This window comes from Sarcophilus harrisii, chromosome 1 (genome assembly GCF_902635505.1).
Source record: "Sarcophilus harrisii chromosome 1, mSarHar1.11, whole genome shotgun sequence".
NCBI classification, from domain to species: Eukaryota; Metazoa; Chordata; class Mammalia; order Dasyuromorphia; family Dasyuridae; genus Sarcophilus; species Sarcophilus harrisii.
The window spans coordinates 367,397,803-367,419,286 of record NC_045426.1 but is presented as its reverse complement, the minus strand read 5'-3'; the positions used below and the strand labels follow the sequence as shown (position 1 = coordinate 367,419,286).

Below are 21,484 nucleotides of genomic sequence, written 5' to 3'. Positions count from 1 at the left end.
ATACTTAGTGGTTGAGGAGAATGAGACATAAAGTAAAGGTCTATGGATTTACAACTAGAGCATCGCTTAAAATTACTTAATGATCTTAAAGTAGGGGTCCTCAAACTTTTTAAATAGGGGGCCATTTCACTGTCCCTCAGACTGTTGGAGGGCCAGACTACAGTAAAAACAAAAACTTTGTTTTGTGGGCTTTTAAATAAAGAAACTTTATAGCCCTGGGTGAGGGGGATAAATGTCTTCAGCTGCTGCATCTGGCCGCGGGCCATAGTTTGAGGACCCCTGAAGTAATCTCTCCCGGGTCACAGCAAGTGGAAAGTGGAAAATTTTACCATGAGTTGACTGGCCAACCTTGCTCATTCTCAAACCTAGAATACGCTTAAACATTTAGAAGCATAGATTCTTTGAGTTGTAAAAGCATTCAGAGGTCATCTTTCTAATCCATCGAGAGATAGATGGCTTAGAGTTCTCCAAAGTAAAGATTATGTTAACTTCTTTGTCACACTCCAAGAAGGTGGGTCTACTCCCTCAGATAAACTATCCCGAAATATAATGTCCTAAGGGCAAAGCCAGACTTTGGCTGATACAGGCAATAATAACAATAATAACAATGAAAAAAGAAGCAACTGAGGAAAAGAAGCAGGGGACTCTTTTTATAATAGAGTTTCCTAATAGTAGAATAGAAGGTGGAAGCGAATATATAAATATTATCTCTATGGATCTTCACAACAACCCAATAAGGTAGATGCTGTTATTAAACCCGTTTCACTGTGGCAAACAGATTAAGTAATTTACCTAGGGTCACACAGTCAATAAGTATCTGAAGGTCTTCTTGACTGCAGGTCTAGTCCTCTGTCCACCTCCACCTTTACCTGTCTCTCCAAAGAGTGGAAGGGATTAGTGGAGCCACAAATTGTGTCTGGAGATGTATATGAATTGGAGTGGGGATAAAAGTGTTAGAAGAGGTAAGACAGAAAAGGGCTGTTCGTGTAGGGTGATATTCTAGGACAACAAGGAATATGTGTTTGCTTTGATAGTGTGACTTCCCCAGGATGAAAGCCTGCAAATGGGCTTCTGGCTGAAGGAGCAGGAGAGCCAGGTGGAATATTGGTCCTCTCCCCTCGGCCGGCCAGATTGAATCAGAGTCCCCAGACTAACATTCTCCTGTTCAGGCATTGAGGAAATTACCCTTGTCTTCCAAGTCTTTGTTCTAAAGCTTTCCAATAGCAAACCAGGACTGCAAGATTTAAGTTGGCCATCTGAGCCCTGCTTGACTATAGGAACATGAATGCTAAAACCTGCTAGATTTTTGTGTATTCCTCTGGCAATGAAATCCAAGGATACACCTGCAGTGCCTCAGGCAGTTACATCTAAGAACCAGGATAGAGACTTGGCTTAGAACTAAGGGTGGAATTCCTTGGGCCAGAATGTAGCCCAGGGGGCTAAGCCCCGGACGAAACAGGAGGAAAAATGTGAATCGAGATAGCTGGGCAACCAAGGTGAATAGATCCCTTGACCAGCAGGCTTCTGTCTTTAAAGCCTCTGTGACAGTAGAAGGTAAAGGCTAGAAGGATTCAGGAGCTGGGGCAGGAAGAGGAAGAAAGCGTTTGTCAAGAATACAGACCACCAGGCTGAGCTGTCTGCCAAATAATGTGAGTAAGAGTCTCATTCTGTTTTAAGAGTGGGTGAGTGCATGTCAGGGATTCGGGGTTCTGATAGGTGAATCTGCCTCTTACCTTAATAGAACCAGGCTTCCATGCCAGTTCTTCGTGCCGTGTCCCATCCCCTACTTTCAAGCTTCCATTTATATTTGTTCTCCCTTTAGACTATTCCAGCTTGCCTTTATATTTCTTCTTCGTTAGAATATAATCTCCTTAAAGACAAGAACTTTCTTGGTTCTGTGTATTTCTATCCCTGGCACTTGGCACAATTCCCGGCACATAGTAGGTACTTTTTAAATGTTTTACTATTATCTATCTGAAGTCCAAAACAACTAAGCAAATTAAAGGGGGAAGGAAATTATCTTATTAGTCCTTGGATGTTTGTGAGCAAGGTCACACACACGTATGCATGTATATATTTTGGATCAGGACCTGTGATTTTACTGATATAAAGGTCTGGAGGCTCCTATCTATGCAGATCAGCTTGTGCTCAACAACTTACATTTATGCTGAATTGCCCAGGTTTAGTGACTTGCCCCAAATCTCACGTCAATATGTCTCTGAGTTACTTGCTTTTAGGTCTTCCTGACTCCTAACTCCTGCCTCTTCAGCTCTCTTCACTATCCTCCACTATTTCTCCTATATACTATGACAACCATCCTCCTATGCTTATCGAGAGCATTGGATGGTTTTCCAGGACCCCAGGTTCTGGAATTAAATGCTGTTATCACCAGGTTTCTTATATTATGACCAGTGAGAAAACTGGAGGAAAATAAGAATGTAACTCTACTAAGTGGGTTTCACATACATCCAGTAGTCCCTGTCAAGGCTCCTTTTCTTTTCATATTTTAGGAATGCTTCCCATTTTCAGTCCTGGATGTTCTTTTGAATCTTTTACTTGGATCAAAACGTTGGAAGTGAAGAGCATGGTGCACAGTGTGACTGCTGCTCCCTGTCGCCCAGCTGCCCAGTCTCTCAGTGATGTTCCTGACCTTCTCCTTGTCCACCACCCCAGCTGCTTTGGGAATGCACAGCATTAAGTCTCCAAGATAGAGTAGAAAGCTTATTACATTTAAAAACAGAGAGCTGAGGTCCTCCTGTTGCTGCCTGTGTGACCTTCGGGGTCACATCTCTCTACCTCAGTCTCCTTAACTGTAAAATGAAAAGGCTGAACCAAATCCAGTTCTTTTTTTTTTTTTATGGGAATTTTTTTTTAATTATAGCTTTTTATTTACAAGATATATGTATGGGTAATTTTTCAGCATTGATAGTTGCAAAACCTTTTGTTCCACCTTTTTCCCCTCCTTCCCCCAGATGGCAGGTGGACATGTTAAATACATTAAATATAAGTTAAATACAATATATGTCTACATGTCCATACAGTTATACCAAATCCAGTTCTTAATCCATGACCTCTAATCCACCTGAGAGGATGCCGGCTGGACAGGGATTATTGTCATTTCGGGACGTTTCAAACCAAGTCTGGCCATTGTCCAGTGGGTGGTGCAAGAGAGTTTACTCTGTACAGATGTGATACCGGTGCTGGAGGCTGACAAGGGTTATCACAGTCTCGACTCTGGTGAGGTAGCAGGGGCCAAAGGAGTTGCAGCCGCCTGTGCTACAGGCACCTTTTTCATGTTTGTTTTAATTCTGTCCCCATCATGATCCACAGCTGGAGTATAGACCAGGTGACTGAGGAGGTCAAGAAGTCTGTGTTATGAAGAAGAATGCCACAATCTTGAAGCTGGAGAAGGAAAAAAAAAAGGGTGGGGGGGTGAGGAAAAGAGAGAGCTTCAACTTTGCTTTCAATTTTACCTGGTTAAGAAATGTTTGCTTCCAAGCTCTGCAAACATACCAGTTTATCCTGAGACAGGACTGTGCTGCTGGAAGACTATGGGGTTGTGCTTTTCCAGCAGAGACGTTGTTTTGATGAAAGGGTCTTGATTTTGCACACTTTCAGCTTTTGCATCCCAAATTCTGGATTTTCATGAATGGATTGGTCCAGAAGTGTGTCATAGAGAAAATGACACACAGGAAAATTGCCTTGTCTGTCCAGGAGCCATCTGGGGAGCAGACTGATCCAAGTAGTAATTTCTGGTTAAAACGGCATCATGTTGGCCTTTTCCCAGCTGGAGTCCAGTGAGAGGGAAACAAACCAAGAGTCTGGAACTCTTTGGGGTGGGAGGGGAAAAGAAAGGGAAAGAGATGGCATGGGACAGGGGGAGGCTATTTCTAAGACAACAGTCTGGAGAAAGAAAAGATGAAACTTGGAAAGAAAGAAAGCCAACAGAACAAACACCCTAGAAACCTGTAGAAAAGATGGTCCAGTGTCTGGCACGGAGTCAAAGACAAGGCTTAAAGTGGAAAAGTCAAATGACTAGTTCTTCAGCATTTCTTGACCTCTTGTGCCAGGAGTGGGAGGAGACACTGGCCACTATTTATATGCAGAGTGGGGTATGGGATATATAAAAACGGTTAGATGATTCCCTCCTCAACCATATCTGCGGCTACTTAGACTCTTCCTTTTCAAAGATCCTGCTCAAGTCTTTTATCAGTCACTGCCTTCTGTCCACAAGAAGCCAGAGAATTTGTAAGTACCCTCTTAATGTCTGTTATTTTGAGTTTTCCTTCTTACTGGATAATTTCTATTATTATTTATCTGAATGTATTTATTTCCTCCTCCCCTCTTTGAAAAACTGCCGTTTCTCCGTAAGCCCAAATGAAATAGACTAGTTCTAAAGGCAAAGTTCAAGGGACCCAGTAAGTTTCTGGGGGGTTTTTGTTTTCTTTTAACCCGAACCACCAACTTCTTTAATACACTTTGAATGTTCTGTTGTTGTTCATTGAGGCATTTTACTTCCTCTCTGGTTAACACAGAGTAGAAGAATAATTTTGCACAAAAGTGACAGAGGATATGTGACAAGGGAATCCCTTTGACTGCTAAATTGTCCTTCCGTGGAATACTGAATTTGGAATCAAAGAGGTGAGTTTGGACCCAGCTCTGCCATTAACTGTCTATGTCATTTTGGACAAATTCCTTATTGTCTAAATTTCAGTTTTCTCAACCAGCCGATACAGCTTCAGAATTAGAGTTCAAATGTTGGCTCTGTCACCAGGGGTAAATCACCCTCTCTCAGCCTAAGTTTTCTCATCTGTAAAATGGGAATAAGACAGAATATTCCCAAAAACTTAATGTAGTTTTAACTATTGAGCTAAAAATGACTAAGACTAAATTATCAAAGTTTAAACCGCATTTTTGAGACACCCTTTGTTAATCACCTACTTTCCAGCTTTGCTGTGAGGATCAAATGAGATAACATGTATAAAGAACTTTTGGGATTTTCCAGTGCTATTACCAATACTAAATATTATTATTATAGTAAATAAAGAGGGTGAACTAAGTGGACTCCAAAGATCTTTCCAAGTATAAAACTACATATGATCTTATGACTTTGATGACTTCTGAAATTCCCTCCCTCCCTCTCCAAACCTAAAACAGTGATTCCAGGTTCTTCTGGATTTCATAACATTATCCAGGCTAAAGAAGCTTATGTTCTTGAAATAGTTAAACAGCATAGAAAACTTTACATTTCTATGACTCAATGGGAATAAGTGAGGCACAGGGTATTAGCCTTCCTAATTATGGATTTATGTCTTTTTCTACAAGTTCTGTCATGCCGAGAGAGTTTGTTTTACAAAAGCCTATGGAATGGAAAGAATTGTTCTATCACATTTGAAGTCACTTGCAAGGACAAATCTGATGGTACTTCCACATATGTGCAAACTTTCAGATTTTGATTCATAGATCATTGAAAGAAAAGGACTTACTAGGGAGAGGAATACGGAACAATTTCATTTTTCTTATTCCAGCCTTTGGCTTTAAAGGGAATTGGGGTCCATCTGCTGCATCAGAACTGAGAATACCCAAATTAAAGACTATTTGTAAGTACCAAATGCATATCTTAATGACAGAAATTCTGTTCATACTAGAACATGAATATTTGAATATCCCTCATTTAGGAAAAAAAACCAACTATATGTTAATTTTGCAACTGGAGATTTTATTTTAAACTCATCAATTGACTTTGTAACTTATAAGTGACACTTGCTTCAAGAGTTGAGAAATTTCAGTCTTCAGCTTTATGGATTTCAAATATACAGTACTATGGAATTGTGAAAAAGATTTGATTGGGGGAAAGCTAGTCTTAATCGCTATATTGAAGCTTTTCAGTTCCAGACCAACCCAGCAGATGAATTTAAAGAGCTTACTCTGGAACTTCTTAAGGAAGGATGGTATTCTTAAACATAATGAAGTCTTCTCCAAAGATAAAAAAAAAGGATTTTAGGCATTTTACTCATTGCTTTTCCCAGTTAACAGACTTTGTCCTATAAGCTAAGTTTTTATTGTTTTCTAATATAATCTAGAATTGTTACTCTTGAGGAAGGAACAATATCTTGTGGAAGTGTCTAAAAATTATCTGTTATTTATTGAATGGTTTAAAGCATGTTATCAACAGATTTCATTTAAGCTTTTTGCTAGTTTACAAATGAAAGATTTCCTTAACCTAAGGGTGAGAATCTTGGCAGTGAATAAAAGCTGTCTAAAAAAAAATAATAATAATTAAAAAACAATTGTCTCTCACCTCCAAGAAACCTTTTTTTTTTTTTTCCACTTTTTTTGGTAGACCAAAAAGATCACCATAATTTTGCCTGCTTTTCATATATCTGCATTTGACCACAAAATGGAGATGTGACAATTTAGCTTTATTTCCTTCAAGGCATAAAATCTAATCTTCAGTGCTAGAACGAAAAAAGTCCCTGAATTCACTGACAATTCACCAAAAAAGAACTATGAAATAATATTGGAATCAGAATCTGTTCTTTTGTCATTGGACGTTTGATTTGCTATGTTAGAATGAAGGGTAGGATCTCAGAGTAAAACAACTCTTCTCATGACCAGCATTTTGTTGGTAAAAAATATAAGGACATATTATCTTTTGGTCTTGTACATGATTTGATCAGGGGGTTCTTAGACCCGGTAACGTAAGATTATAATATTTCTACTTCATTCCTGGCATTCTGGGCTCCATCTACATTTCAGCAGAGAGCATGTTTCCTGATTTACATATTTTTTACCCCTTGTCATATGGAGGAAAGGAAGGATGAATGGACATACTTTGAATGGCATTGGTGACACCCCACATAATTCTCTTTGGACAAATAATTTTGGAAACAAAACTTTTGAGGCAGAAGCCCAAGGCACACATCTAAGTTTACTTCTTGTGGATGGGCTGGAGGAACAGGTATGCCTATTTCAAAATAATCCCTTTCTGTGGATGATCTTTGGGATCTGGCTTATGGCAGTATTTATGGGGGAATTCCTGGGAGTTCTTGGCTGATATCTGAAAAATGCTCAAACTGACCCATATCAGTGCAGTCTTTGAATACCTAACACACCCTCTAAAACCAGTGGAAACGAGGTGGGCAGGCTGAGAAATGCGTGCCAGGAAATTTGGGACATAAATCACATCGAGCGAGTTAAGGAAACTCATCTGGGGACAAAATGATTGACTTAATAATGTCTGCAAGTCATTGGCCACCAAGAAGGAAAATCAGACTACAAATGAAAATCATAGAATCATAACTGGTACACAGTATCTTATACACAGTGAGTGTATGATAAATATCAGGGTGGCTCAGTGAATGAATTTTCATGTATTGTCCTTTCCCCTTACTTTTCAACTTCCTAATGCAGTCAAATCTTGTGTAATATTGATTTTTTTTTTGCCTTTGGCAATTTAGCTAAGATTATAATGTCTGTTATTGCAATCTAGAATATTGGTCAAATGGTACTGGGTGTTACTCAGGTAATGTTTTCCAATTGCCCAGTTAGTATCTAGATTAAAGGGGGAATAAAGGAACTAACAGAGCCACAAAACAAGTATTCTGATATTACAAAGTTTCTTGGGTAACCAGAAATTGAACATTTCTGTTTAAATTGGTGAAATCTATCTTAGCTACAGCCAAAACATTTAAAAGGCTGAGCAATATAAACCTGCTCTGTGATACTCCAGTTATCTAGAAGAAATAACTGTAAGACTCTGGAACAGCAGCAGTTATCTTTAAGAAAGAAAAAAAGCCTCCTTCCCAGAGGCAAACTTTAGCAAATAATAATAATAATAATAAATCTAATATATATCAAGCTGTCAAGCTGAAGAAAAGATAACATGATTTGACTTTTATTTTTACTTCTGTACTTGGACAGTTGTTCTTGGCTAGGTTTTTCTTACCTGGTTTCATTTATACTTCAATTTCCAAAGTTCCAAAATAGCAGAGGTTTGGGGGGCTTTTTCTTTAAGTCCCCAAGTTTGAGAGAATGAATATATTTATTCTGTAATATGCCATATATTTAAATGGCCTTTTAATCAGTGGACAAATTACACTGACTTTTGTCTTTTACCTGTCCTTCCCTTTTAAGATTCTGAATACACAGAAAACCAGGTTACCAGATTGATCCCCTTTGTCTTGATCAGAGTACTGTGACTTACATAAAATTTTCCAGTTCTGTAAAGGACATACTCTAGGAGGAGAGGATTACTAAAGAGGAATTTTGACTTGTCTCTTCTCTTTTTTTTTCCCCTGTGACTTATAAAAACAAGCATTTGAACTCTTATTTGATGGTAACAACAAGTAGCTTAATTCTTTAAGCATTATCAAAAGGCACTTTCAAAGTGCCTGTGCCTGGAGAACAACTGACATTAGTTGTCCTGAAACAAACAAAACAAACAAAATTTTAAAAATACATATCTTGTCTTCTGGGAATTTGAGTCTAAGACCATCTTCCTTTAAAAATCAATTCAGTTGAATAACAATCTATTAAATGCTTACTATGTACCCATAGCATTGTACTAAAAAAAAAAAAAAGACTTTAAAAATAATTTCGGCCCTCAAGCAGCTTTCATTCTACTTAAATCAGCTTTATGAAAGAAACTCAGATTCTAGTGGCTAATTACAGTTTCATTCTTTTATCAAAGCAAAATGTGCCTGATCTGTAACTCATCAAGTAATTACCTGTAGTCAAAGTGTAAATGTTTAACTCTCCACTGAAAATAAAAGAAAATTCAAAGCCAAAAGATCAATACCAAAAAAAATAATAGTGAGCAATCTCAAGGATTAATTTCCCCTTAGTAATTCTCTTGTTAGTAAATGTTTTTGTAAATGGAATGATGGGCATCTAAAAGTAAATCTCACAGATTGACATTGATTAATAGCACCTGTTCCCAGCCTGACCCATGAAAAAAGGTGTCTATCTCCAGGCACTGGTCCTGCTCTTGCCCTCGGTTTTCTGCTATCAAACTGTCATCACTGTAACACCCTGATGTTATCTACTGGTCTAATTGTGGTTTTGTACTTTGGGCATTTTCCTATAGTTCTTTTACCATGTCTATGTTATTTCAAAGTAATTACAATTCTGCTCTTGTCCATATTTCTTTGCATGTTATTGATTTTTCCTTAACATGAGAGATAGTATGGCAGAAGATTGAGCCTGAGCATTGGAGACAGGAAAATCTGAGTTCAAAATATGCCCCGGTACAAGTTGTGTGATCCTGGAAAAGATATTTAGTGTCTCATTCCCTAAGTAACTGCCTAGGCTGAAAATTTAATTATAGAAGAGTTGCCTATTCATAGGGAAGTTTTCATACAAGGAATTCCCAACAGCTAGGAAATCAGAGTTCTGTATCCTATCTGCCTTTCCCCACTTGAACATTAAAAAAAAAAATGCTATTATCCAACACTTGGTTCTTATTATATATTACCTTTTTGTGTCATAATATTTCATCTCGTCTATATTGATTGTGGCTATGGCCTTGGTCTGCTCTTCTTACACACTAGGACTGGGGATGGTGTTGGCATTCTCATTTTGCCTAGTTCTCCTGGTATGTGATTGGCGATCTTTTTGGACATTGATTGAGATGATGATATATAATTCTCTTTTTGCATGCTGATTTTGGCTAGGTTATTGGCATTTTTGTTCCTTTGTGGTTTGCTTGTTGGCATTTTAAAAATATTATTGTTGGTTATATTACCAGTATTCTCTTTTGCTTATGTTATTAGCATTCGCCTTTACATTTAGTGGGATCATATTTAAGGCATTCTCTTTTGCACATTTAGCCATTTTTCATTATGTTATTACCATTCCCTTCTTCACACTTATCCTGATTATACAGTATATACACATTTATTTTGGTTGGCACTGCCATTCTTTTTGCATAATTTTCCTAGTTATGATTTTGCTCTTCTCCTTTGCATACTTCTCCTGGGTAAGACATTGAAGTTTTCCTTCTGTGTGATTATTTTGATTATATTATAGGCATTATCCTTTGCACATTTGTTTTCTTTATGTCATTGGGTTTTCATTTGAATACTTAGATATATTTGGCATTCCTCTTTTGTGCGGTTCCATGGATTTGTTATTAATATTTTTCTGTCATATTTATCGCAATTATGCTCTTGGTATTGGCTTCTTGCATTCTTGCCATGATTATTCCATTTGTATTCCTGTTTTATTCTTGCCTATGTTATCCACTTTCTTTCCTTCTGTATCTACAAAACTCTTTGGATATAAGATGCTATTGGGTTATTTCATGGACTCAAATAGTCCACAAAAACAGCACCCCATGGTCACAGCCACAAAATGTTTAGATAACTCAAATACAAGTTCAAATAATCACTTGTCCTTTTGACTTTCAGGGAAGGGGATTTTCTTTAGAATAGTACAAGTGTATCCTATTTTACATATTGGAGCATATACCTGAAAATTTGCATCTAAATAAATTTTCCATTTATATCATTTTTGAGCTATCTTAAGGGAGATCAGAATCTCTGGTTCCCTCAGTCAATACTTTTGCAAAATAATCAATCCAATTTCAATACTAATGAACACATGCAAATTAATCTGAGTTTTATACATTGGGATATTTAAAAATCTTTTTCGTTTAGAAAAGACCTTTCTGGAAAAAAAGAAACTTAAACTAAGAAAGCTTCCTTTCTTAGTTGAGGTAAAATTTAATTATTTTCTGCATTTTTATCCATCTCTAAATTGCATTAATGTTACGGCAACTCATCCCTATCCTTGAAAGCACATACCTTATTGTACAAGCAAAATTGTACAAGCAGGTATCCTGCACATGAGAAATAACACAATTAAATGAAGGCCTGCTCTTCTCCATGTATCAATGGGACTTTGGTGACAGTGTAAATTTAAGGGACCCTCTTCAACTTCATTTCTCTTTCAAAAGGAAAATAGTGGTGCTTTCCTTCCTGAACATCATCTCATTTTTCAAGCCCTAAACAAGCTGATCTTCCAAAGACGCATTTATAAATGGAAATAATAATAAACTTTCCTCTTTCTTTAAGGAGCCAGGGCAAGTAATAACCATGGAGGATAACCCCACTGTCATTAAGCTAGACACTTCAGAAGGAAGAGATGCATCATGGCGAAGGAGAAAGTTCATTCCTAGAGCCATTGGCTATATCACTGGAGATATGAGAGAATATGCAGACTGGCTCAAAGGTATCTATCTATATCTGCTGTGGGACATAGTTCTCTGGTTTTATCAGCCTTTGAATTTAGGTCTGCTTCTCCATTTTATCTGAGAAAGAAACATTCAATGATTCTCCTAATCCCTTTTCATCTCTCACTTTCTTCCCCTATCATTATTTCTCTCTTTTTCCCCTTCAACCTTTATTTCCTCTTTCCTGTAAGCACCCCATTCTCTCCCTTTTCCTTCCCATCTAAATCCTTCACATACACAAATAATCTCAGTGGAAGGTCCAATGACACCAAATAAATGACTTCATCTTAAAGTCTCAATTTTCTTACCTATAAAGGCATGATCTTTATAAGGATCCATTTACAAAATAATAATGCTTCCTCTACTTACCTCCCAGAAGTGTTGAAAAGTATTATATGAACGTGAATTATTATTATTAAGAATGTCTTCACCTCTTCCCCTCCTCACCCCTACCACAGACTTCCCTTAACTCTCCTAACTCAACTTTCACTGCTGAGTCTATAAGTTGTTGTTTAGTCATTTTCAGTCATGTCCAGTTCTTCATGACCTCATTTGGGGTTTTCTTGGCAAAGATACTGGAGTTCCATTTCTTTATCTTGTTTTACAGATGAAGAAATGAAGGCAGATAGGGTTAAGTGACTTGCCCCAGGTTACAGAGCTAGTAAGTATTTGAGGTCAGATTTGAACTCAGTTTTTCTTGGCTCCAGGCTAAGTACTCTATCCACTGCATTATCTACTTGTCCTTACTAGGAGCCTACTATATGCCAGAAAAAACACTAAGCACTGTGGCTACAAAGAAAAGTAAAAAAGAGTTCCTGCATTAGAGGAACTCAAAATCTGATGAAAAGCTACAGAGGGAAGGAAGGCACTAGCATTAAGGGAAATCAGGAAAGGCTTCTTGTCCCAGACGAGATTTTAGTTGTGACTTGAAGGAGGCCTGGAAAACAAGGAGACAAGATGGATTATGAGGGACAGCCAGTGAAAATACTTAGGGTCTAGAAATTGAATATATCATGAAAAGAATCCCTCGCAGTCCAATGTCACCCAGTCACAGAATTTGTGGATGGGATTACAGGATAGAAAACTGGGAAGACAGGAAGCGGATAGGTAACGAAAAACTTGGAATGACAGAGGATTTTATATTTGATCCCGGAGGTGATGGGGAGCCACTGGAATTTATCAACTAGAAAACTGACATGGTCACACCTAAAATCACTTTGATAACCAAGTGGAAAATGTGGTTCCAGGTCCCAGGAGGCTGGGTGACTGACCACTTATTAGGGATATCACAGGAGGAATTCCCATTTAAGTACAAGCTGGACTAGATGATCAGAGTTCATTGTCCCACTGAGATTACTTTTGATACTTAACAATGACTAATCTTCCATTTTCTGGTTTCTTTTCAGACAAACCTATCATACTTCAGTTCCTTGACTGGATTCTTCGAGGCATATCCCAAGTGGTGCTTATTAATAACCCCATCAGTGGGATCATAATCCTAATTGGGCTGCTGGTCCAGAGTCCCTGGTTTACTCTCACAGGCTGCCTGGGAAATATAGTGTCTACACTCACAGCCCTCCTGCTTAAGCAAGACAGGTAAGGATCGTCCACGTGGTTCTGTCCATCTTGTTTGCTACAACCCTTAACCTTTGTGCAGGTGAGGAAAGAAGGATTCCATGAGGAAAGAGGGATGGCAAATGAATTCTCAAATGAAGTGATTCTTTACTTTCAAAAGCCCATTGTCTTTCTTAATCGGGGCCCAAAGTACTATTTCCCCTCTTATCAGAGATATTGGGTGTTGTAGCCAAATTATAGGAACTTTTCACATTTCTGAGGCTTTTAAAATTTTAATCTTTTCAAATCAGGAGACCCAGGTTCTACTGCTATTTGTTGTTGTTCCGTTGTTTCCAGTCTTATCTGACTCTTCTTGATCCCATTTGGGGTTTCCTTGGCAGAGACACTGCAGCATTTTGCCATTTCCTTTTCCAGCTCATCTTACCTTTGAGAAAATGGAGGCAAATAGGATTAAGTGACTTGCCCGGAGTCACAGCTAGAAGGGAAGCACTTGAACTCAGAAAGTTGAGGATTCCCACACTCCAGACCCAGCACTCTATGCACTATGGCGCCACCTAGCGGCCAAATGTACTGATCGTGCAGACCTGAGCATCTCCAGACCTCACTTTGCTGGTCTGTACCATGAAAGGCTGAGAATTATCTCATAGCATTGCATATGTAAATCAAACAGCTCTTTTAGACAGCATCTGATCCAACCCTTTTATTTTAAAGTGAAGAACCTGAGGGAGATAAATGACTGGTCCACAATCACACAAATAGAGGAGGCTCGATTTAAAACCAGATTTTGACTTTGATTTCAGAGCTATTACTTTTTCTACTATACCTCCTGACTACCTAGCCTTTAAAGGGTGAGTTATTTGGGGTATATTATCAGAATATAAGGTTTATAAGGCATGCTTTTATGTATATAAAAAGCATATACACACTTTATATAAATATGTAAAAAGCATAGATCTAGACCTTAAAGGGATTTCAAAGACCACCGAGTTCATCCCCTTCCATTTTTTCAGTGATATTACTGAAGCCCAGGAAGTTATGTCTTGTCCTGGGCCCCAGTAAATAAAGTAATGTAATAAATAATAAAGATACAATAAATAAATAAAATAATAAATATAAGTAATAAAATAAATAAACATCAGAAATAGGATTGGTACCCAGGTCTCCCTGATATTAAGGTCAGCTCTATATCTGCTATACTACTCTGCCTACATTTACATGTAGATATATAGACATATGTATTCTCTAAAATGAATGGGCAGGATTAATGAGCTCTAAGGGTCGCTTCCTAAGAAGGTGATAAATAATGATTCTGTGACTCCTATATGTAGATATCACTGGATCAGACGTTGGATCTGCTGGATCAAGTTGAAGGGGGTCTCCAAGGTCATTTAGTCTAATCCCTTTATTTTATAAATGAAAAATCTGAGGTCATGAGAAATCCTCAACCTTATACAGGAAATAAGTATCAGAAGGGAGATTTGATTTTCTTTTTTTTTTAATTAATTTTTTTAGCTTTTTATTTTCAAAATATATGCATAGATTTCAACATTCATCCTTGCAAAAATCTATGTTCCAAATTTTTTCTCCCTCCCTTGCCCCTACCCCCTCCCTTAGATAGCAAGTAATCCATATTTCCACAATTATCATACTGCGCAAGAAAAATAGGATCAAAAAGAAAAAACAAGAAAGAAAACAAAAAGCAAGCAAACAATGAAAAAAAAGGTGAAAACACTATGGCCCCTTCTCTAAACAATGCTTTTTAATGCATAGAATGTCCTACATTAGATTACAAAGAAAAATCATATTGGCTTTCAAAATATTTTTTTAAAAACCATTTCATGAATATCCAGGATAAGAACATATGCTCGATATTTACAACTACAGAATGACATTTCTTTTATTCATATGCTGTTGATCTCTTTCATGTTATTCAAAAAGACTATCCAAATTTTTCTCTTCTTCAAACACCAATCTATTTCTTCTTCATTTACTCATAGCAAACAATCTTTCTGCCTATCTGAGTGAAAAGATTGAGAACCATAAGATTGAGGGAATGCCCTTAACCTCTCATGTGCTCTCAGTCTTTGAATACTTCATAAGTATCAATTCTGGGCCTGTCCAATCTGTTATTCTTCTCCCCCTTTCCTTTCACAAGCACCCTACCATTTCCCATCTCTTTGTACTAGTCATTGTAGCAATGCAGGGTTTGGGGCTAGGCTCTGAGGGTCCTCAATAATAGACACAAATATATAATTAGTACATCAGTTGCTTTTGTAGGCTTTTGTGTCCTGTAAATGTTTATGTACCTGATCAGTTCAATTCAGCAAGTATTTATTAAACTTATTTTGGTTTGTTTTGAGCTGGTACCCAGCTTGCTAAGTCCAGGGATACCCCAATAGAAACAGAAACAGCCTATGTCCTCCAGAACTTGTTTTGCTAAACTGATAATGAAATACAAATAATTTGAGGATGATGCCAGATGACTCACATAACTCCATATTTGCTCAATTCTAATTTTAAGAAATTATTTTTCTCAGCCAGTTTTGCTTTTTGTCTGTTCTGATGCTCTAAAATTAGGTTAGAATCATTATTTAAATGAATTTGGAGCAGTTCAGGTGAGAGGTTGGGTAAATTCTTGCTTTTACTCTGCTATCTTGTCCTAGTTAAATCACTTAACCCTATTTGCCTCAGTTTCTTAATCTGTAAAATGATCTAGAAAAGGAAATAGCAAATCACTTTCTTTGCCAAGAAAACTTCAAATGGGATCATGAAGAGTGACACAACTGTAATGATTGAAAAATAAGAATGTTAACCCAAGACCTCTGTCTCCCAAAGCAGGGTTCTCTCTGTACTACTGAGCTTCTCCCAAAAGGAAAGTTATATCTGGTAGAATGATGTCCTTGCATCAAATTAGATCATTAGCTTTTGTCCATCGCTCTGGGCAATTCTGATCTCTGGGGTCTAACCTCTGTTCCTCCATGTTACAGCCCATCACATATAGTGCCTTTTTCCTGCAGGTCAGCAATAGCAGCTGGACTTCATGGCTATAATGCCACATTGGTGGGAATACTCATGGCTCTTTTCTGCTACAAGGGAGACTATTATTGGTGGCTCTTATTTCCTGTGATTGTCATGTCCATGACATGGTGAGTATAGCCTGATTTTAGAAATGCATGTTTGGGACAGCTGGGTGGTGCAATGGATATCACACCAGCCCTGAAGTCAGGAGGACCTGATTTCAAAGCTGACCTCAGACACTCAACACTTCCTACAGTGTTAGGAATACATTTTTTTTTATTTGCATTGCAAGAACATGTATGCAACTGAAAAAAATTAACATTTAATACAACTGGCTATTTGAGGTCATATGTTAAACATTTAGTTAATTCAACTGCTATTTATGCTAAAATGTCACCCAATTTTAAGCTCCAAACACAAACTCAAATTCCTATGCGATAGCATCCTACATTATTATATGTATTCTGAATATATATCAAATAGTGCTGAATATATTCTATTCCCTTTCGAAGCATTTTAATAACAAGAAAATGGCAAAATACTCATCTTCCTGAGTTCAAATTGCCTCAGACATTTCCTAGCTATGTGACCCTAGGCAAGTCACTTAACCCTGATTGCCTCAGTTTTGTCATCTGTAAAATGGGCTGGAGAAGGAAATGGCAAACCACTCCAGTGTCTTTGCCAAGAAAACCTCAAATGGGATCAAAAAGACTCAAACACAATTGTGATGATTGAAAAATAAGAATGTCAATTCAAGTCCTCTGTCTCCCAAACTCATCTGCATATCTAATGTCAAAATTAGCAAGGTTCTTGCTTTATCCTGACATGAAGAACTGTGATTTTGCTTGTGGTGAGAACTACAAATCAGTGGGACTATATCCAAGTAAGTGCCAGGGAACTGCCCAAGACTCAGAGAATTTAAGGGACCAGTGTAGTTAGTGTCAGAAGAGGGATAGAACCCAGGTCATCTTGATTCCAATTCTAGCCTTCTGCCTGCTACCCCTTTGCTGCCTCTCTCCTTCATGCTTATGATTTTAAAATAGAAGTTTTCAGTATTGGAAAATTCCACATGTTGGCAAGGACCTTAAAACATATGTTTCGTAATGTTTAAGATTTTCAAGGCTTTTTTTTTTCAGTAATTCAATGAATTATTATGAGATAATTTTTTGAGAAAATTGCTTGATTCTAGTTCCTTTTCTTCTATGTTGTATGCTTACAAAGATATCTCCTCTTGATTTTTTATTATGTTATGGAGAGGAGAAACCTGTGTCACTCAAAGGCACATGTACTACAATCTCTAACCAATCCAAAAAAGAGGATAAAAATAACTAAAAGAAAAACTTAGCAGGGAGAGGATGTGGGCAGAATATCCAGCCTTGGGATTTTATTTTCAGAGAATGCTCTGGACAATTTATAATCTTAGAAAATTGTCTGAGGTCAGGAAACTTGGCCAACATGTGTCGAGGGTGGGGCTTGGATTAAGAGTTTCTGGATGCTAAAGGCCGCTCAGTAGCCACTACTTATGCTGCTTTTCATGAAACCCATTTTCAAAATAAAGGTTTACTTTTTTGTATGCAACTTCAATGTATGAAAATCCAAATTATTAACAAATTAAATCATGGGGTGAACGATTTTCTGTATAGCAATATCTTTCATTGTGCAACAGGAATCACCAGGGTTATTATTATTATTATTTTGCTGAGGCAATTGGGGTTAAGTGACTTGCCCAGGGTCCCACAGCTAGGAAGTGTTAAATGTCTGAGACCAAATTTGAACTCAGGTCCTCTTGACTTCAGGGCTGGTGCTCTATCCCCTGCACCACCTAGCTGTCCCAGGATTATTTTTTTCAATGTAGCTCTCCTAATGCATTTATATATATATATATATATATATATATATACACACACACACATATACATATATATATATAATATATATATCCTAACTCTGTCAAACTGATATTACATACAACTTTGCAGTTTACCAAATAAAGTCAAATCTGCCTATACAGTAACTCTCAAGTTGGTCTTTCTGGTTTGTTATTTTTGTTTTGTTTTTCAGTCCAATTTTTTCCAGTGCATTGGGCTCAGTGCTTTGTAAGTGGGACCTCCCTGTCCTCACCCTGCCTTTCAACATGGCATTATCAATGTACTTGGCAGCCACTGGACACTTCAATCCTTTCTTTCCCACCAAATTACCTGCAACATCAGTTCCCAATGTAACCTGGTCTCATATCAATGTCCCTGAGGTAAGAGTCACATTCCCTTTTCATAGTTCTTCCTTATACAAAATATAGTGAGAGGTCTGTTGCTTTCTTGTGCATGACTATAGGAGCTCCTGTATGTTCAAGGTGCCTTATTATCACTTTAAAGTCATCATAATTGTCATTGTTAAGAAATGTTGAAAATCAGGTTCAAAACAAAGTTCTCCTGTAAAGCCCTTTGAGCTAGAGCTCAATATGAAGTGAGTCTATTGACTCAAGGCTAACACCTAACTTTTTTATGGAACTCTATCTGAACAACAAAAAGAGGGATAATATTCAGGGTAGTTGCCTGTAAAGGCAAATATTTTACAGATTGCTTAAACGTTGACTTGAAGAATGTCATTAAAATTGATCCCTGACAAAAATGAATTTTGGAGCTGAAAGGAATCTTAGTAATTATTATTCCTTCATTCCCTATATCACAGGCGTAGTAGATCGACCATCCACCTTTTTTCTTCTATTTCCCTTTTCTCTTTCTTCCAGCCCCCAAAAAATATACCTGGAGACAGGTAAACAGCAGAGGGAATTGAGTATTGACCCTGGACACAGGAAGATCTGAATCATACTTCAGAGACTTCTTAGTTGAGTGATCCTTGGTGATTCATTTAATCTCTGTCTGTCTCAGTTTCTTCAAATGGAATTATGATAACTACTTTGCAGAGCTGTTATGAGGATCAAATGAGATAGTATTGATAGTGCTTGTCATAATGCTTAGGACATAAGTAGGGACTATATATATATATATATATATATATATATATATATATATATGTTTATAATTATTATCTCATTTGATCCTTACAACAATCTTGGGAAGATAAGTCCCATTATTAAGCCCATTTTGTAGATACGGAAACTGAGGCAAACAATTTAAATGATTTGACTGAGGTCATACAGCTAGTAAGTGTCTGAGTCCAGATTTGAACTTAGATCCTCCTGATTCACAGATCTATCTACTGTGCCATTTAGCTGCCTCCATATATATGTACGCTGAGTTTTGAAAACAGGGAAAAGAGAAATAGAAGAGAAAATCATTGAAAGTAGAACCAAAGGGTGTCAATTCTGGTTCTTCTTAGTATTTATTTGGCAAATGTGATTAAGATCATTTTGATAATTGCGAAGGAGAGACAATTTGATATAAGAAGAAATCAGAGAAAACTTGACTTTTTAACCCACAAATGTTTGTTTTTAAAAAAATTATGAAAACTGTTTTGATGAATTTTCAGCTAAAGATCCCAAGTAGCTATTATCCAGACTGTTATGAGTGATTACTTGTCCCCTTTGTTATTGACCTTGAAGGAAATTAAAGAAGAGGATTTCACAAGTATGGGGAAATTAAAAGAAAGAAAAAGAAATATTCCATGGGTACAATCAGGTTTATAAAATAATCCCAATCTGGGAGCCTTCAAAGCTTTGCATTAGTGATTCAAAGAAAACTAGAACTGTCTAAAGGCTTCCCTGGGTGATCAGGATGTCTTCAGAGTAATCCAGGCCCTTAGCTGGAACTGGTCAGATATTGGCACTATCCTAAATTGGAAACAAACTCCCTTTTATATATATAGCTCCCAATCTCCAGTCAAAGCTATTGCTAATAGCAGCTCTTGGGCAAAGAATCCAGGGCCAAGCTTGACAATACATGCATAAATTGGTATTTATAAAAGATAACCTTAAGAAAAACAATCACTTAAACAAGCACTCTCTGAACCCAGAAATAACACTTCCTGGTCTGATGTGACATTGCCCTTTTTTTCCTCTTCTCAACTGAATTTCTTACTCTTAAAGTCATTGTTTCCTGAAGGTCTCTTTTAAAATACATACATGTTTGTTAAAAGGGAAGTAAAGGGAAAGTCATGAGGAGAAAGAGAAGATTTCTTTTAAGCCTCTCCTGTGAGCACATTCATATTAATAAGTATATCACTTTGACAAATTGTTACCCCTAAAGGAGCCAAGACCTTGATCCTGAGAGGGAAAGGTGCATTGGGAAGGAAAGGAAATAGGGTGGAGATAGGGTGTTGGACCATGGAGGGCAGGCTAAGGGAGAGATGAAGTGCAAATGTAGGAAAAATGGAAATTATTTATATTTTATAAATATGGAAACTGAGGCCTAGAAAATTTTCTCTGTCCTTTCTAAATTCACTCAGATGGGAGGAATATCCTCCTTAATCCAGGTCTCCTAACCTTCAACCCAGTTATGTCATACTATACTGTTATGTATTTCCCAGAGAAAGCTATTTGCAAGATTCAAATGAGATGATGGACTTTAAGCATTTGGATGATGGACTTTAAGCACGCTATAAACCACAAATGTTTTTATCTAATGCACTAAATGTAAGCAATCATTATTATGATTATGACTTTATCGATTATGATTATCAATTTTTTGCCAGCACCAGCAATGAACAGAGTTTTATAGTAGGTCCAATCTTGCTCAATAATGAGTCAGTTTGGGCAAATTTTGCCCAAAGACAAACAATTCTGTCAAACCAATTTTTTGGCAATAAATGAATCTATTTTCTAGCCATGGGGTTGAATTTTTCATTTTCCAACTAGTCACTTTGCAATAAACATAAAAATGAATCTCTAGGCACAAAATGTCCTTATCAGATTAAGTACTACTAAGTACAACTGAGGGATAAAAGGAAAAGAAAAAGTCAGTTAAACCGCTGTCCAATTGAATGTGATTTTAAACAATGCTACAATTAGATCAAAAGTTAGTTACCATAATTTTTGAAGCTGATTTTTTGCAATATTTAATAATCCCCAATATGCATGCAGTGGTAAATGAGATGAGGTAAGTGATCCTTGTGAATAATTTCATACAGCCTTTATGTATTTCTCAGAAACCCATGAGATTCTTCAGGTTCCTCCCATCCCTTCACCCACTGATTTACCAATCTCTGCTAATGCTTTAGTAAAGCAAAGAATAAGAGCATGAAAGCCAGAAAGACCTTTAGAGATCACCTAAACCAATAGTGGCTCAGCAGATAAAGTGCCAGCCCTGGAATTAAAAGGACTCGAGTTCAAATTCAGCTTCAGACATTTACTAGCTCTAATGTGGCCCTGTTTGCCTCAGTTTCCTCATCTATAAAATGAGCTGGAGAAGAAAATGACAAACCACTCCGGTATCTTTGCCAAAAAATTCCAAATGGGATCAAGAAGTGTTACACATGATAAAAAATGAGTACAACAATAGAGCAGTAGTTCTTAACTTTTTTCTTTATTTCATGGACTCTTTTGGCAATCTGGTGAAGATTATGGTGCTTTTCTCATAGTACTTCAGTGAATCAAACAATTAAAAAAAACACACACAGGATTATAAAGGAAACCAATTATAGTGAAATATAATTATCAGATTTTTTTCTAAGTTCACTGACCTGGAATAAGAGCCCTTGGAC

General features: G+C 37.2%; 1 protein-coding gene across 6 annotated transcripts in view; it reads left to right on the top strand.

Moving 5' to 3' along the window:
* The window catches only part of LOC105749276 (urea transporter 1-like), a 98,586-nt gene that overhangs the window by 56,280 nt on the left and 20,822 nt on the right, over positions 1–21,484 (top strand). Inside the window, exons 1-6 of one of the 6 annotated variants that reach the window (XM_031946006.1) lie at positions 3,447–4,248; positions 4,536–4,641; positions 11,079–11,232; positions 12,640–12,829; positions 15,826–15,954; positions 17,888–18,074. In XM_031946006.1, the coding sequence (XP_031801866.1) occupies positions 11,097–11,232; positions 12,640–12,829; positions 15,826–15,954; positions 17,888–18,074 (642 nt within the window). In that variant the 5' untranslated portion in view covers positions 3,447–4,248; positions 4,536–4,641; positions 11,079–11,096. Of the gene's footprint in view, positions 1–3,446; positions 4,249–4,535; positions 4,642–5,377; positions 5,601–6,350; positions 6,962–11,075; positions 11,233–12,639; positions 12,830–15,825; positions 15,955–17,887; positions 18,075–21,484 lie in introns of those variants that run through there. The other 5 variants (XM_031946004.1, XM_031946005.1, XM_031946007.1 and 2 more) reach the window with 5 other exon arrangements.